This window comes from Salmo trutta, chromosome 18 (assembly GCF_901001165.1).
Source record: "Salmo trutta chromosome 18, fSalTru1.1, whole genome shotgun sequence".
Classification (NCBI taxonomy): Eukaryota; Metazoa; Chordata; class Actinopteri; order Salmoniformes; family Salmonidae; genus Salmo; species Salmo trutta.
Window position 1 is genome coordinate 582,468 of NC_042974.1, and position 17,162 is coordinate 599,629.

The window sequence follows — 17,162 nt, forward strand, 5'->3', positions numbered from 1 at the left end:
TCTCCATTAGACTTATAACAATATTGTGCAATTAAACAATAATATAGCTATGTTTTGTATTTTACATGTTGCTTGTTCATTTTTAGTTCATAGATCAGTCAGTCATAGACCGACTCTGTGTAGGTAGTTATGTCTTGTTCCATCCATGTAGTTGCTAGAATATACCGACTCTACCATTAGCTTGTTTACACTGAGCTGCACTGGGGTCGGAACAAAGTCATCGTTTTTACATGATTAACTTCGGAGCCAGGTGAGATATGGTTCGGGAAAATGTACCTAAATTCATGGATGTGATATGCCACTGTAGTCCACATTTTGGAGTACAGTGGTATATCCCATCCCTGCATGGAGGTACGTTTTCAGACCCGTATCTAGCGCAGGGTTTTAAATATAACCATGACTGCGTTCCGACCCCCGTTCAGCTCAGTGTTAACAAGCAGAACAGGAAGGTTTTGTATCTTCTTGCCAATCGCTCGGTAAGCGATTACACACGTCTGAAAACATGGCGAATTTTGTGGAGGCAACATCCTCGCAGCAGTTTGAGGACTTGCTATCAAAGGCTGGCAAGTATGTGCATAATTTAATAACATGACATTTAAGTAATTAGCCATTGAATGGTTTTCATTCAAATATGCCTCATATGATATTTAGCTTGTTATGATAGCTACTTTTCTGTTATATCGAAAGCTAGCTAGCTAGCTTCACCATGTAGCTTCACCATGTTAGGGAACGTTAACTAACTAAAATTATCTAGCTGCTCCAAATGAAAGCGCAATTAACTAGCTTAGCTATTTTAGCGGATATTTGCTTTAACGAACTTGGGACATCTAGCTAGTTAATAACATACATGTTTATTGTACATGGTGTGAATGTAATTGATCATTGTACACGCTGATGTGTTTACCTGATATAAACAGTCAGGCTCTTGTGTCTTGAACTCATGTGGATTTCTTGTCACGAAATGGCAGAGCCTAGTGAGCCTTTCTATTAGGCAGACATTATCAGGCATAGAATATAATGTAACGTTAGGTCTAGCCCTTATAAGAAAGGGAGAGATTAACCCCCCCCCCCCCTTATCAGACATGACTAGTGTTATCCTACATAACATAAAGTGCCTGCCCATTTCAGAATTAGGTAGCTAACTAGGTCCATTCAGTTATTGTGCTTTTGAAATCCATCATTACAAGTAGGCTATAAAAAAATAATGTTGAATTCCAGAAGACCTGTTATGATCCAGTGTCCTAGTTAGATGTTCAGTTGGTCATGTGATCTCGTGCATGGGAAGTAAGAATTAATGGATGTCACTTAGCTCGGCCTATTGTTGGTAGACAGCAGCTGGCAAGTGTGCATGCATGTCCCACATCTTTAGCATATAAATCTGTGTGTCACTATAAAGTTGTGCTGTTTTAGACCTATTGCTATGCTGAGATCTGACACCTGTCTCTTCCATGAGCCTCACCGGTGCACCTACGGCCTTACACCATTCCAATCTAACGTGACTTCTCTGTTCCACCAGGTTCCTGACGGTGGTCCACTTCCAGGCAGCATGGGCCCCTCAGTGCAGTCAGATGAACGATGTGATGGGAGAGCTGGCCAAGGAGAACAAACACGCCATGTTTGTCAAGGTACATACTATACCTTGTGATGGATGTTACATGATGCCTGATACACATACTATACCTTGTGATGGATGTTACATGATGCCTGATACACATACTATACCTTGTAATGGATGTTACATGATGCCTGATACACATACTATACCTTGTGATGGATGTTACATGATGCCTGATACACATACTATACCTTGTGATGGATGTTACATGATGCCTGATACACATACTATACCTTGTGATGGATGTTACATGATGCCTGATACACATACTATATCTTGTGATGGATGTTACATGATGCCTGATACACATACTATACCTTGTAATGGATGTTACATGATGCCTGATACACATACTATACCTTGTGATGGATGTGACATGATGCCTGATACACATACTATACCTTGTGATGGATGTTACATGATGCCTGATACACATACTATACCTTGTGATGGATGTTACATGATGCCTGATACACATACTATATCTTGTGATGGATGTTACATGTAGTGATGTTAAATTGGATACCGTTATGGAGCGAGTGAGCATAGGAAGTGGCTATGTTGAGTGTAAAAGTGACCATTTGAAACAGGTCCTATACACTAGATTTAGAGTTATTTGGCAGCTTTAGTTTTGAATGATACAAACCTTTAGAATTTCTCAGAAATCAAAACCTGTATAGGCTGCATGGTGGGACAAAAGACTATTGATGATTTGAGAAAGTAGAAGAAAAAGCTTGTGTTCTTGTTCCTTGCCTCAGGCTGTACGACTGTTCTCTCATCAAGTGGTCATATTTTCACCCACCAGACTATTCTGAATTTAATATTGTCTTTGGTAATATGTAAAATGAGTTTAGATTTTGAATGGCCCATTATCAAGGGGCAGGAACAGGGAACAGGGATCAGGTCGCAGGAACAGGGGGAAGGGATCAGGGGGCAGGAACAGGGATCAGGGGGCAGGAACAGGGAACAGGGGGCAGGAACAGGGAACAGGGGGCAGGAACAGGGGGCAGGAACAGGGAACAGGGATCAGGATCAGGGGGCAGGAACAGGGGGCAGGAACAGGGATCAGGATCAGGGGGCAGGAACAGGGAATAGGGGGCAGGAATAGGGAACAGGGGGCAGGAACAGGGAACAGGGGGCAGGAATAGGGGGCAGGAACAGGGATCAGGGGGCAGGAACAGGGAACAGGGAACGGGGCAGGAACAGGGAACAGGGGGCAGGAACAGGGATCAGGGGGCAGGAACAGGGATCAGGGGGCAGGAACAGGGATCAGGGGGCAGGAACAGGGAACCGGGGGCAGGAACAGGGAACCGGGGGCAGGAACAGGGATCAGGGGGCAGGAACAGGGATCAGGGGGCAGGAACAGCGATCAGGGGGCAGGATCAGGGGGCAGGAACAGGGAACAGGGGGCAGGAACAGGGAACAGGGGGCAGGAACAGGGAACAGGGGGCAGGAACAGGGATCAGGAACAGGGATCAGGGGGCAGGAACAGGGATCAGGGGGCAGGAACAGGGATCAGGGGGCAGGAACAGGGGGCAGGAACAGGGGGCGGGAACAGGGGGCGGGAACAGGGGGCAGGATCAGGGGGCAGGAACAGGGATCAGGGGGCAGGAACAGGGATCAGGGGGCAGGAACAGGGGGCAGGAACAGGGGGCAGGAACAGGGAACAGGGGGCAGGATCAGGGATCAGGGGGCAGGAACAGGGATCAGGGGGCAGGAACAGGGATCAGTGGGCAGGATCAGGGAACAGGGGGCAGGAACGGGGCAGAGGGGAAATACCTGTCATCTGTATGCACTCTAATAGTGAATAGAGACTGCCAGCTTTCCCACCGGTCCGTTTTGTAGGCTACTTGGGTTTTATAGCGGAGCATTATGAGCAGCTGAGAAATAAATAGTGGTATCCACCACTGTTTACATGTTCTCGCTGCCCGACAGGTGATATTCCCCCCAAACTCTGTATGCCATGGGCTCTCCAACCTTGTTCCTGCAGCTACCTAGTGCTTCAATTCAGGAAACAAAGTCAAATCTGTTCGCAAGGAAACACATTTCACTAAACTGTTGACAGCCCGTCTGTGCACTCCAGAAAGGATTAAAGGAGAGAGAGGTGGAGATATTCTGTATAGCTAAAGGTAATATGTCACCCAATTAATTCTGAAAATATAAAACGTTCCCTATTACTAGACTATTCTAAATCAAATACTAATTCACTAAGTGTAGGTTAACTGTAAGCCGCCGTGAACAATCAATGAACCAACAGCATGGCTTAGGGCTATACGTTCTCTCCCTGACTCATGGATAGACATTTTACAGCGCAGCAGAAGGTAACCAGTCCACCAGTATGCATAATAATACAGTCCACACTCAAAGGCCATTACTTCATTTCATCTGGAGTATAGACTAGACCATTTATGTACCAAAGACATCTTAAATCAGGTTTAAAAAAAATAATGTTTTTCTGCCATGGTAATATGCAGTAGGCTATGTATTGTATAACGGCAAAATCATCAATTTAATTCCGTTTTTTTTGGGGGGTGGGGGGGGGGCTTGGGCTCATAAGCCTATAGGCATAAGGTATAATATGCGTGAGTGTTTTTGAATGATTTATCACCTTAGAAAGCGTTGTCCATTTCGTTGTGTTAGGCTTTTAAACAACATCCACAACAATCATGTTTTACTCTGTTTCAACCTGCTGTTGAACTTCTGTCTTCAAATTGATCATCACAGTGAGGTGAGTTTTAAATGTAAGTGTTTGATTTGATTTTAGATTGCATTTGCATTGATGTCAGAGTGGTTAGAGGGACAATAGAGCCCTGAGTACCAGGCCATTAGGACCTGATGGAGGGGCAATAGAGCCCTGAGTACCAGACCATTAGGACCTGGTGGAGGGACAGTAGAGCCCTGAGTACCAGACCATTAGGACCTGATGGAGGGACAATAGAGCCCTGAGTACCAGGACATTAGGACCTGATGGAGGGACAATAGAGCCCTGAGTACCAGGACATTAGGACCTGATGGAGGGACAATAGAAGCCTGAGTACCAGGCCATTAGGACCTGGTGGAGGGACAGTAGAGCCCTGAGTACCAGACCATTAGGACCTGATGGAGGGACAATAGAAGCCTGAGTACCAGGCCATTAGGACCTGATGGTAGTTAGCAAGTTGGGTACTACCAAAGCATGTCCAGAGTGTATTAAAGCAGATTACCATGACGCAACAGTCACATGGAATTTTTGAATTTGACTTGACTCATGCCTGTGTGGCGGTAACATGGTCACTGCAAAAGCCCAAGATCCAATTGTTCATATTTTTTTTCTAAGAGGTTGTCAGTTGGACAGACTGAGGTTTAAACCTCCCTCAGACTTAGGAAGATGTAAAACTTGACATTTAATTCAGAGTTTTATTTGGTCATATAAAGTATATTATGGCCAAGCATACTTAAAAAAAAAAAAAAAAAAATGATGTCTTCGTTGGGGTGATTGGTATTACCCAGAATAAATATAAAAACTTTAGGATCCATGCCGTTCTGAAGAGGTTTATTCTACCTGTAAGATTTATGGGAAGATTATTCCATTTAAGTGGATCAGCTTTCATATTGTTGAGTATTGTTGAGTGCCTAGTTAACTTTTTTTTTTGTTTAACATTTATTTATCTTTATATATATATATTTGTTCGTTGTCCCTCATTAAGCACGCTAAATATTTGATATGTTTTGTGGTCCACTTAAAAGATTGCTGTAGATCATAAGTTAGTATTATTTTTATTATTTATTTCTCCAGTTTTTTTCCACATTTATTTTATGTCCTGAGATTTTAGAGTATTCTGAAGAGATGTAGAATTACGTTCGTAGTGCACTGCTTTTGACCAGAGCCCACAGGTGCAATGTAGTACACTAGGTATATAGAGAATATGGTGTCATTTTAAATCACATGTTATTTGTCACATTCACATGTTTAGCAGATGTTATTGCGGGTGTAGCGAAATGCTTGTGTTTCTAGCTCCAACAGTGCAGTAATATCTAACAATATCTTAACAATTTCACAACAATACACACAACACACACATTTAAAGTAAAGGAATGGAAGGAAGAATATATCCAAGAGCAGTAGATTGATATTTGATCCTACATATTGTACACTGGAAAACAGCTATTTTCTTCATTTGTGTTTCAAGTTATTTTTTTCCAACTATGAACAATATTCCTACATACTCCAATATGAGTCTGTTGTTTCTGTACCAGCCTACGTTGTCTCTAACCAATCAATAGCACCGTTATTACCCATATCAAATGGAAACAAGCATTTTACTATAAATATTTAGTGACTATATGTTACCATCCTCATAGCTATATTTCCCAGCATTCATGTAGGTTGTGTTCATATAGCCTGTAAGTGTCTGTCAGCCATAATGCCCTGCCTCGTGGATCAGGAACACAAACAGCAGAGTTTGCTCCAGGCAGGAAATAAGTGATGTCTGTAATCGCCTGTCTGTAATAGCTGGCTGCGACAACCTGGCTCAGTGATTTATGGATTTCAATATGTGCTAGCTAAATATGATTAAACAATCTCTGGGTCAATTTGTGCATCATTGTTGGTTTTCTTTCCTCTGCCTGGGGGGGGGGGCGTTTCTGGAGATTCATGGTGAAATAGAAACCTTCAAAAGCCCTGTTTGTGTGATGGTCCAGTGTTGGACGGCAGCTAACTTGACCTTTTTTAAAGTGACCCCTGTTGAAATCAGAAACATCATTGTGTTTCCTCACATTTAGCCTATTGTTTTTATATATATATATATATATATTAAATGATTTTAAAGTAAATGCAAACTTGAACTATTTTATTCCTCTGGTAGTTTGAGGTGTGTGGTCATACTAGTTCCTTTAATTTGGTCCTGGTGGATTGCCACCACTGTCAAGAACAAAGCAACTATCCATCACCAATCACAGATCACAGCACCCTGCTCAGAGCAGGAGATGCTGCTGCTCTGCTCTCTCATTTGTCTTGCTTGTTAGACATATCAAAGTGGTGAATGTGTGCTTTATTTTCTCCCTGAAGGGTGATGCCTCCTGGCTAAATAAACCTAGTGTTGAGGGGAAATGCAGTGGGGTGCAGTGGGGTTCTTCATGTGTGGATGCAGACATTGTTTGATGGCTTGGGAAGGGAACAAAGGGTTATCAACTGTGTGGATGATCCCTCCTTCCCTCCTTCCCTTCCTCCCTTCCTGTTCCCTTCCTCCCTCCTTCCCTCCTTCCCTTCCTCCCTCCATCCCTCCTTCCCTTCCTCCCTCATTCACTCCATCTCTCTCTCTCTCTCTCCCTCCTTCCCTTCCTCCCTCATTCACTCCATCTCTCTCTCTCTCTCCCTCCTTCCCTTCCTCCCTCATTCACTCCATCTCTCTCTCTCTCTCCCTCCTTCCCTTCCTCCCTCATTCACTCCATCTCTCTCTCTCTCCCTCCTTCCCTTCCTCCCTCATTCACTCCATCTCTCTCTCTCTCCCTCCCTCCTTCCCTTCCTCCCTCATTCACTCCCTCCCTCCCTCCCTCCCTCCTTCCCTTCCTCCCTCATTCACTCCATCTCTCCCTCCCTTCCTGTTCCCTTCCTCCCTCATTCACTCCATCTCTTTCTCCCTTCCTGTTCCCTTCCTCCCTCATTCACTCCATCTCTCCCTCCCTTCCTGTTCCCTTCCTCCCTCATTCACTCCATCTCTTTCTCCCTTCCTCTTCCCTTGCTTTGTCCTCTCTCTCTCCCTCCCTCCTTCCCTTCCTCCCTCATTCACTCCATCTCTTTCTCCCTTCCTCCTTCCCTTCCTCCCTCATTCACTCCATCTCTCTCTCCCTTCCTCTTCCCTTGCTTTGTCCTCTCTCTCCCTCCCTCCATCCCTTCCTCCCTCATTCACTCCATCTCTTTCTCCCTTCCTCTTCCCTTGCTTTGTCCTCTCTCTCTCTCCCTCCCTCCTTCCCTTCCTCCCTCATTCACTCCATCTCTTTCTCCCTTCCTCTTCCCTTGCTTTGTCCTCTCTCTCCCTCCCTCCATCCCTTCCTCCCTCCATCCCTTCTCTCTTTCTCCCTCCATCCCTTCCTTCCTCCCTCCTTCCTCTCTCTCTATCTCCCTCCATCCCTTCCCTTCTCTCTCTCTCTCTCTCTTTCTCTCTCTCTCTCTCTCTCTCTCTCTCTCTCTCTCTCTCTCTCTCTCTCCATCCCTTCCTCCCCCTTCCCTTCTCTCTCTCCCTCATCCCTTCCTCCCTCCTTCACTTCTCTCTCTCCCTCCATCCCTCCCTCCCTCCTTCCCCCCCCCCTCTCTCTCTGCATCCCTTCTTCCCTCTTCTGTCTCCCTCCATCCCTTCCTCCCTCCTTCCCTCCTCTCTGTCTTACAGCTGGAGGCAGAAGCAGTGCCAGAGGTATCAGAGAAATATGAGATCGCCTCAGTCCCGACCTTCCTCTTCTTTAAGGTGAGTCTTATTGCCTCAGTCCCGACCTTCCTCTTCTTTAAGGTGAGTCTTATTGCCTCAGTCCCGACCTTCCTCTTCTTTAAGGTGAGTCTTATCGCCTCAGTCCCGACCTTCCTCTTCTTTAAGGTGAGTCTTATCGCCTCAGTCCCGACCTTCCCCTTCTTTAAGGTGAGTCTTATTGCCTCAGTCCCGACCTTCCTCTTCTTTAAGGTGAGTCTTATTGCCTCAGTCCCGACCTTCCTCTTCTTTAAGGTGAGTCTTATTGCCTCAGTCCCGACCTTCCTCTTCTTTAAGGTGAGTCTTATTGCCTCAGTCCCGACCTTCCTCTTCCTTAAGGTGAGTCTTATTGCCTCAGTCCCGACCTTCCTCTTCCTTAAGGTGAGTCAAGTATTGTAAAAAACTAATTTACACTACTTGGCCAAAAGTATTATTGGATTCGGCTATTTCAGCCACACCCGTTGCTGACCGGTATATAAAATCGAGCACACAGCCATGCAATCTCCATAGACAAACATTGGCAGTAGAATGGCCTGTACTGAAGAGCTGTGCCTGTCAACATGGCACCGTCATAGGATGCCACCTTTCCTACAAGTCAGTTGGTCAAATTTCTTCCCTGCTAGAGCTTCCCCGTTTAACTGTAAGTGCTGTTATTGAGAAATGGAAACGTCTAGGAGCAACAGCGGCTCAGCCGCGAAGTGGTAGGCCACACAAGCTCACAGAACGGGACTGTCGAGTGCTGTGCACGTAAAAATCGTCTGTCCTCATTAGCAACACTCACTACCTAGTTCCAAACTGCCTCTGGAAGCAACGTCAGCACAAGAACTGTTCGTCGGGAGCTTCATGAAATGGGTTTCCAGGGCCGAGCAGCCGCACACAAGCCTAAGATCACCATGCGCAATGCCAATGGTCGGCTGGAGTGGTGTAAAGCTCACCACCATTGGACTCTGGAGCAGTGGAAACGCGTTCTCTGGAGTGATGAATCGCGCTTCACCATCTGGCTGTCCAATGAACAAACCTAGGTTTGGCGAATGCCAGGAGGATGCTTCCTGTCCCAATGCATAGTGCCAACTGTGAAGTCTGGTGGAGGAGGAATAATGGTCTGGGGCTGTTTTTCATAGTTTGGGCAAGTCCAAGTGAAGGGAAATCTTAACGCTACAGCATACAATGACATTCTAGACGATTATGTGCTTCCAACTTTGTGGCAACAGTTTGGGGAAGGCCTTTTCCTGTTTCAGCATGACAATGCCTCCGTGCACAAAGAGAGGTCCATACAGAAATGGTTTGTCGAGGTCGGTGTGGAAGAACTTGACTGGCCTGCACAGAGCCCTGACCTCAACCCCATCAAACACCTTTGGGATGAATTGGAACACCGATTGCGAGCCAGGCCTAATCGCCCCAACATCAGTGCCCGACCTCACTAATGCTCTTGTGGCTGAATGGAAGCAAGTCCCCGCAGCAAAGTTCCAACATCTAGTGGAAAGCCTTCCCAGAAGAGTAGAGGATGTTATAGCAGCAAAGGGGGGACCAACTTCATATCATGGCCATGATTTAGGAATGAGATGTTCGACGAGCAGATGTCAACATACCTTTGGTCACGTATTGTGTGTGTGTGTGTGTGTGTATACAGTTGAAGTTGGAAGTTTAAATACACTTAGGTTGGAGTCATTAAAACTCATTTCTCAACCACTCCACAAATTTTTGTTAACCTCTCTGGGCTACTCAACAGCCAGTGTAATCCCGTGGCGCGTTATTCAAATACCTTAGAAATGCTATTACTTCAATTTCTCAAACATATTACTATTTTACAGCATTTTAAAGACAAGACTCTCGTTAATCTAACCACACTGTCCGATTTCAAAAAGGCTTTACAACGAAAGCAAAACATTAGATTATGTCAGCAGAGTACCCAGCCAGAAATAATCAGACACCATTTTTCAAGCTAGCATATGTCACATAAACCCAAACCACAGCTAAATGGAGCACTAACCTTTGATGATCTTCATCAGATGACAATCTTAGGACATTATGTTATACAATACATGCATGTCTGTCCAATCAAGTTCATATTTATATCAAAAACCAGCTTTTTACATTAGCAGGTGACTAGCATGTGACTAGCATTCCCACCGAACACTTCCGGTGAATTTACTAAATTACTCACGATAAACGTTCACAAAAAACATAACAATTATTTTAAGAATTATAGATACAGAACTCCTCTATGCACTCGATATGTCCGATTTTAAAATAGCTTTTCGGTGAAAGCACATTTTGCAATATTCTAAGTAGATAGCCCGGCATCACAGGGCTAGCTATTTAGACACCCAGCAAGTTTAGCATTCACCAAACTTGCTCAGATTTACTATAAGAAAAATGTTATTACCGTTGCTGTCTTCGTCAGAATGCACTCCCAGGACTTCTACTTCAATAACAAATGTTGGTTTGGTCCCAAATAATCCATTGTTATATCCAAATAGCGGCGTTTTGTTCGTGCGTTCAAGACGCTATCCGAAAGGGTAAATAAGGGTTACGAGCACGACGCATTTCGTGACAAAACATTTCTAAATATTCCATTACCGTACTTCGAAGCATGTCAACCCGCTGTTTAAAATCAATTTTTATGCCATTTTTCTCGTAAAAAAGCGATAATATTCCGACCAGGAAATCGTTTTTTATTACAAAGAGAGTGAAAGTAAAAGCATGCTATCCCCTCATGCACGAGCCTCAGTCTGATGGCCCTCTGATAGAGCACTTGCCAAACGCGCTAGTGTGTTTCAGCCTTGGCCTTGAATTAAGTCATTCAGCATTTTCCCGGGTTCTGAGAGCCTATGGGAGCCGTAGGAAGTGTCACGTCATGCCAGAGATCCCCTGTTTTTGTTAGAGATGATCAAGGAGGGCAAGAAATGGTCAGACAGGCCACTTCCTGTAAGGAATCTTCTCAGGTTTTGGCCTGCCAAATGAGTTCTGTTATACTCAGACACCATTCAAACAGTTTTAGAAACTTTAGGGTGTTTTCTATCCAAAGCCAATAATTATATGCATATTCTAGTTACTGGGCAGGAGTAGTAACCAGATTAAATCAGGTACGTTTTCTATCCGGCCGTGCAAATACTGCCCCCTAGCCCCAACAGGTTAACAAACTATAGTTTTGGCAAGTCAGTTAGGACATCTACTTTGTGCATGACACAAGTCATTTTTCCAACAATTGTTTACAGACAGATTATTTCACTTATAACTCACTGTATCACAATTCCAGTGGGTCAGAAGTTTACATACACTAAGTTGACTGTGCTTTTAAACAGCTTGGACAATTCCAGAAAATGATGTCATGGCTTTAGAAGCTTCTGATATTCTAATTGACATCATTTCAGTCAATTGGAGGTGTACCTGTGGATGTATTTCATGGCCTACCTTCAAACTCAGTGCCTCTTTGCTTTACATCATGGGGAAATCAGCCAAGACCTCAGAAAACAAATTGTAGACCTCCACCAGTCTGGTTCATCCTTGGGAGCAATTTCCAAATGCCTGAAGGTACCACGTTCATCTGTACAAACAATAGTACGCAAGTATAAACACCATGGGACCATGCAGCCGTCATACCGCTCAGGAAGGAGACGCGTTCTGTCTCTTAGAGATGAACGTACTTTGGTGCTAAAAGTGCAAATCAATCCCAGATCAACAGCAAAGGACCTTCTGAAGATGCTGGAAGAAACTGGTACAAAAGTATCTATATCCACAATAAAACGAGTCCTATATCCATATAACCTGAAAGGCTGCTCAGCAAGGAAGAAGCCACTGCTCCAAAACCGCCATAAAAAAAGCCAGACTACGGTGTGCAACTGCACATGGGGACAAAGATTGTACTTTTTGGAGAAATGTCCTCTGGTCTGATGAAACAAAAATAGAACTGTTTGACAATAATGACCATCGTTATGTTTGGAGGAAAAAGGGGGACGCTTGCAAGCCGAAGAACACTATCCCAACCGTGAAGCACGGGGGTGGCAGCATCATGTTGTGGGGGTGCTTTGCTGCAGGAGGGACTGGTGCACTTCACAAAATAGATGGCATCATGAGGCAGGAAAATTATGTGGATATATTGAAGCAATATCTCAAGACATCAGTCAGGAAGTTAAAGCTTGGTCACAAAATGGGTCTTCTAAATGGACAATGACCCCAAGCATGCTTCCAAAGTTGTGGCAAAATGGCTTAAGGACAACAAAGTCAAGGTATTGGAGTGACCATCACAAAGCCCTGACCTCTATCCTATAGAACATTTTTGGGCAGAACTGAAAAAGCGTGTGCAAGCAAGAAGGCCTACAAACCTGACTCAGTTACACCAGCTCTGTCAGGAGGAATGGGCCAGAATTCACCCAACTTACTGTGGGAAGCTTGTGGAAGGCTACCCGAAATGTTTGACCCAAGTTGAACAATTTAAAGGCAATGCTACCAAATACTAATTGATGTGTATGTAAACTTCTGACCCACTGGGAATGTGATGAAAGAAATAAAAGCTGAAATAAATAATTCTCTCTCCTATTATTCTGACATTTCATATTCTTAAAATAAAGTGGTGATCCTAACTGACCTAAAACAGGGAATGTTTACTTGGATTAAATGTCAGGAATTGTGAAAAACTTAGTTTAAATGTATTTGGCTTAGGTGTATGTAAACTTCCGACTTTAACTGTGTATATATTTATATATAAACTCAACTAAAAATGAAACGTCCCTTTTTCAGGACCCTGTCTTTCAAAGATAATACGTAAAAATCCAAATAACTTCCCAGATCTTAATTGTAAAAGGTTTAAACACTGTTTCCCATGCTTGTTCAATGAACCATAAACAATTAATGAACATGCACCTGTGGAACGGTCGTTAAGACATTAATAGCTTACAGACAGTAGACAATTAAGGTCACAGTTATGAAAACTTAGGACACTAAAGAGGCAGTTTCTACTGACTCTGAAAAACACCTAAAGAAAGATGCCCAGGGTCCCTGCTCATCTGCGTGAACGTGCCTTAGGCATGCTGCAAGGAGGCATGAGGACTGTAGATGTGGCCAGGGCAATAAATTGAAATTTCCGTACTGTGAGACGCCCTAGACAGCGCTACAGGGAGACAGGACGGACAGCTGATCGGCAGACCACGTGTAACAACACCTGCACAGGATCGGTACATCCGAACATCACACCTGCGGGACAGGTACAGAATGGCAACAACAACTGCTCGAGTTACACCTGGAATGTACAATCCTTCCATCAGTGCTCAGACTGTCCACAATAGGCTGAGAGAGGCTGGACTGAGGGCTTGTAGGCCTGTTGTAAGGCAGGTCCTCACCAGACGTCACCAGCAACAACGTCGTCTATGGGCACAAACCCACCGTCGCTGGACCAGACAGGATTGGCAAAAGGTGCTCTTCACTGATGAGTTGCGGTTTTGTCATACCAGGGGTGATGGTCGGATTCGCCTTTATCATTGAAGGAATGAGAGTTACACCGAGGCCTGTACTCTGGAGCGGGATCGATTTGGAGGTGGAGGGTCCGTCATGGTCTGGGGCGGTGTGTCACAGCATCATCGGACTGAGCTTGTTGTCATTGCAGGCAATCTCAACGCTGTGCGTTACATGGAAGACATCCTCCTCCCTCATGTGGTACCCTTCCTGCAGGCTCATCCTTACTTGACTCTCCAGCATGACAATGCCACCAGCCATACTGCTCGTTCTGTGCGTGATTTCCTGCAAGACAGGAATGTCAGTGTTCTGCCATGGCCAGCGAAGAGCCCGGATCTCAATCCCATTGAGCACGTCTGGGACCTGTTGGATCGGAGGGTGAGGGCCAGGGCCATTCCCCCCAGAAATGTCAGGGAGCTTGCAGGTGCCTTGGTGGAAGAGTGGGGTAACATCTCACAGCAAGAACTGGCAAATCTGGTGCAATCCATGAGGAGGAGATGCACTGCAGTACTTAATGCAGCTGGTGGCCACACCAGATACTGACTGTTACTTTTGATTTTGACCCCCCCTTTGTTCAGGGACACATTATTCAATTTCTGTTAGTCACATGTCTGTGGAACTATAACCTAGTTTACAGCTTCTCCACAGTTAGTATCATCAGGCCTTCTGTCAGGCCTTCACTGATGATTTAACATGCCAAACATTTAACTGGGAGAGGACTCCTGTCCTTGAACCTCTCTCTCTCTTTTTCTTTCTCTCTCTTTTTCTCGGCCTCACGCTTTCTTTCTTGATCTCTCCCTCTCTCAACCCTCCTCCTCTAGAATAATACAAACATGCAAACAAAAAGAAAAACCATTGCGTTAAAATATTAATGTTATTTTTCTTTCTCCCCCACCTTCTGGTGGGTCTCAGGGTGGCCAGAAGATTGACAGGCTGGACGGAGCTCATGCCCCAGAGCTGACCAATAAGGTCCAGAGGCTGTCGGTCAGCTCGGGGGGGCTGGGCGGGCCAGGGGCGGAGCCCCCTAAAGAGGACCTTAATGAGCGTCTGAAGAGACTGATCAACGCAGCACCCTGCATGCTCTTCATGAAGGGATCCCCCCAGGAACCCCGCTGCGGTAAAGTGTGTGTGTGTGTGTGTGTGGTCTTCATGAACAGGCTCCCGCTGTGGAAAACACACAGGGGCCAGGCCTGATAATTAGAGAGAGACAGAGGGGGGTTGTGGGTCTGCCTGTGTGTGTTGGTGAGAGAGAGGAGGCCTGGTGGAGGAGAGGCAGGCCGGGTGGTGGAGGAGAGGCAGGCCGGGTGGTGAAGGAGAGGCAGGCCGGGTGGTGGAGGAGGAGGAGAGGCAGGCCTGGTGGTGGTGGAGGAGGAGAGGCAGGCCTGGTGGTGGTGGTGGAGGAGGAGAGGCAGGCCTGGTGGTGGTGGTGGAGGAGGAGAGGCAGGCCTGGTGGTGGAGGAGGAGAGGCAGGCCTGGTGGTGGTGGTGGTGGAGGAGGAGAGGCAGGCCTGGTGGTGGTGGTGGTGGAGGAGGAGAGGCAGGCCTGGTGGTGGTGGTGGAGGAGGAGAGGCAGGCCTGGTGGTGGAGGAGGAGAGGTAGGCCTGGTGGTGGAGGAGGAGGAGAGGCAGGCCTGGTGGTGGAGGAGGAGGCCTGGTGGTGGAGGAGGAGGAGAGGCAGGCCTGGTGGTGGAGGAGGACATTACACTGTAAAGGGTTGAGGTTCCACTCCCAACCACGCCGCTGATTAGAAGCATCAGTATCAGGTTCAAGGCAGTTTGCCGAACGTCAAACCGAACGTCAAACGTTACATTTTAGTTTTTCAAATCTAAACCTGTAAGTGTTACTTTTCACCTCATCCTGAAATGTATCTCTAAATGTTTTTCATCTTTAAAGAAGCCAAGTTGTAGTGTTTGTGAACTCTAGTTGAATCTAATCTCCACCAAACCGCGTGAGGCTGTGACTACGACCTCACTAGTTGTTTAAAGAAGCCCTCTAGACCTGAATTTAAAGGTTACACACTCATACACCATGTAAAACACATGTTCCTAACACATTACACGCTCTTTCTGTGTGTGTGTGTGTGTGTGCATAATAACCTAACTTTCCTTGAAATAAGAAATCAGCTTTTTTATGTTCCTTTTTCCTGGAGCTGTATCGTCTGTCTGCGGTGCGCGATCCCCCTGACCCTTTAGGAAAAGCAGAGAGGGGGAACAACCCCTCGCCAATCAATCGTGCGTGTCTGGGTCTAGGATAGAGAGCCTCTAGCCAGAGAAAGCAGCTGGGCCTGGTGTAGTAGAAACAAGTTAATATAGTGGCATGTAGCTGAATAACCATTAGTTAAGGGCCTCTAGCTGTTTTATAATGAATTCCCCCATGAATGAATGAAGTATCAGAATGAGAGTTTCACTGCAGGCTCTACATGCAGGCAACATATCACCGCTCCCCTCCTCCCACTCCTGTTCCCTCCTTCTGTTTCCTTCTCTTTTTCTCTGCCTCTCGCTTTCTTGCTCGCTCTCCTCTCCCTCTCTCCCTCTCTTTCTCCTCTCTCCCTCTCTTTCTCCTCTCTCCCTCTCTTTCTCCTCTCTCCCTCTCTTTCTCCTCTCTCTTGCTGTCTTTCACTCGCTCTCCTCTCTTTCTTTCTTTCTCTCTCTCTCTCTCTCTCGCTCTCTCCCTCCCCCTCTCTCGTTTCCATCTCTCTATTCCCCTCTATCACAGTCTCTTCTCAAACACTGACTCACACCCATGTATCAAGGACATAACGCATAACCTGCCTCATATTTAAACAGTGATCCTGTCCATGCCAATGTGGACTCATGTCAGTAGTAAGATAGAAAAAGAGCTGTTACAATAGATACACTGCATTTGGAAAGTATTCAGACCCCTTGACTTTTTCCACATTTTGTACAGCCTTATTCTAAAATTGACCAAAAAAATGTCTTCTCATTTCCTCATCCATCTACACACAATACCCTATAATGACAAAGCAAAAACAGGTTTTTAGAAATTTTTGCTAATTTATTAAACATAAAAAAACGATCACATTTACATAAGTATTCAGACCCTTTGCTCAGTACTTTGTTGAAGCACTTTTGGCAGCAACTACAGCCTCAAGTCTTCTTGGGTATGACGCTACAAGCTTGGCACACCTGTATTTGGGGAGTTTCTCCCATTCTTCTCTGCAGATTCCCTCAAGCTCTCTCAGGTTGGATGGGGAGCGTTGCTGCACTGCTACATTCAGGTCTCTCCAGAGATGTTCGATCGGGTTCAAGTCCGGGCTCTGGCTGGGTCACTCAAGAACATTTAGAGACTTGTCCCGAAGCTATTTCTGTGTTGTCTTGGCTGTGTGCTTAGGGTCATTGTCCTGTTGGAAAGTGAACCTTCGCCCCAGTCTGAGGTCCTGAGCGCTCTGGAACAGGTTTTTTATGAAGGATTTCCCTGTACTTTGCTACGTTCATCTTTCCCTTGATCCTGACTAGCCTCCCATTCCCTGCAGCTGAAAAACATCCCCACAGCATGATGCTGCCACCACCATGCTTCACCGTAGGGAAGGTGCCAGGTTTCCTCCAGACGTGATGCTTGGCTTTCAGGCCAAATAGTTAAATCTTGGTTTCATCAGACCAGAGATTCTTGTTTCCCATGGTCTGAGAGTCCTTTAGGTGCC

The 17,162-nt window shown here is 45.6% G+C and overlaps 1 protein-coding gene across 2 annotated transcripts in view; it reads left to right on the forward strand.

Moving 5' to 3' along the window:
- Positions 1 to 457: 457 nt before the first annotated feature.
- LOC115152708 (glutaredoxin 3-like) overlaps positions 458 to 17,162 on the forward strand; it is a 28,728-nt gene continuing 12,023 nt past the window's right edge. Inside the window, exons 1-4 of one of the 2 annotated variants that reach the window (XM_029697440.1) lie at positions 458 to 567; positions 1,517 to 1,625; positions 7,981 to 8,055; positions 14,416 to 14,620. In XM_029697440.1, coding sequence (XP_029553300.1) covers positions 503 to 567; positions 1,517 to 1,625; positions 7,981 to 8,055; positions 14,416 to 14,620 — 454 coding nt within the window. In that variant the 5' untranslated portion in view covers positions 458 to 502. Of the gene's footprint in view, positions 568 to 1,516; positions 1,626 to 7,980; positions 8,056 to 8,252; positions 8,350 to 14,415; positions 14,621 to 17,162 lie in introns of those variants that run through there. The other variant, XM_029697442.1, reaches the window with a different exon arrangement.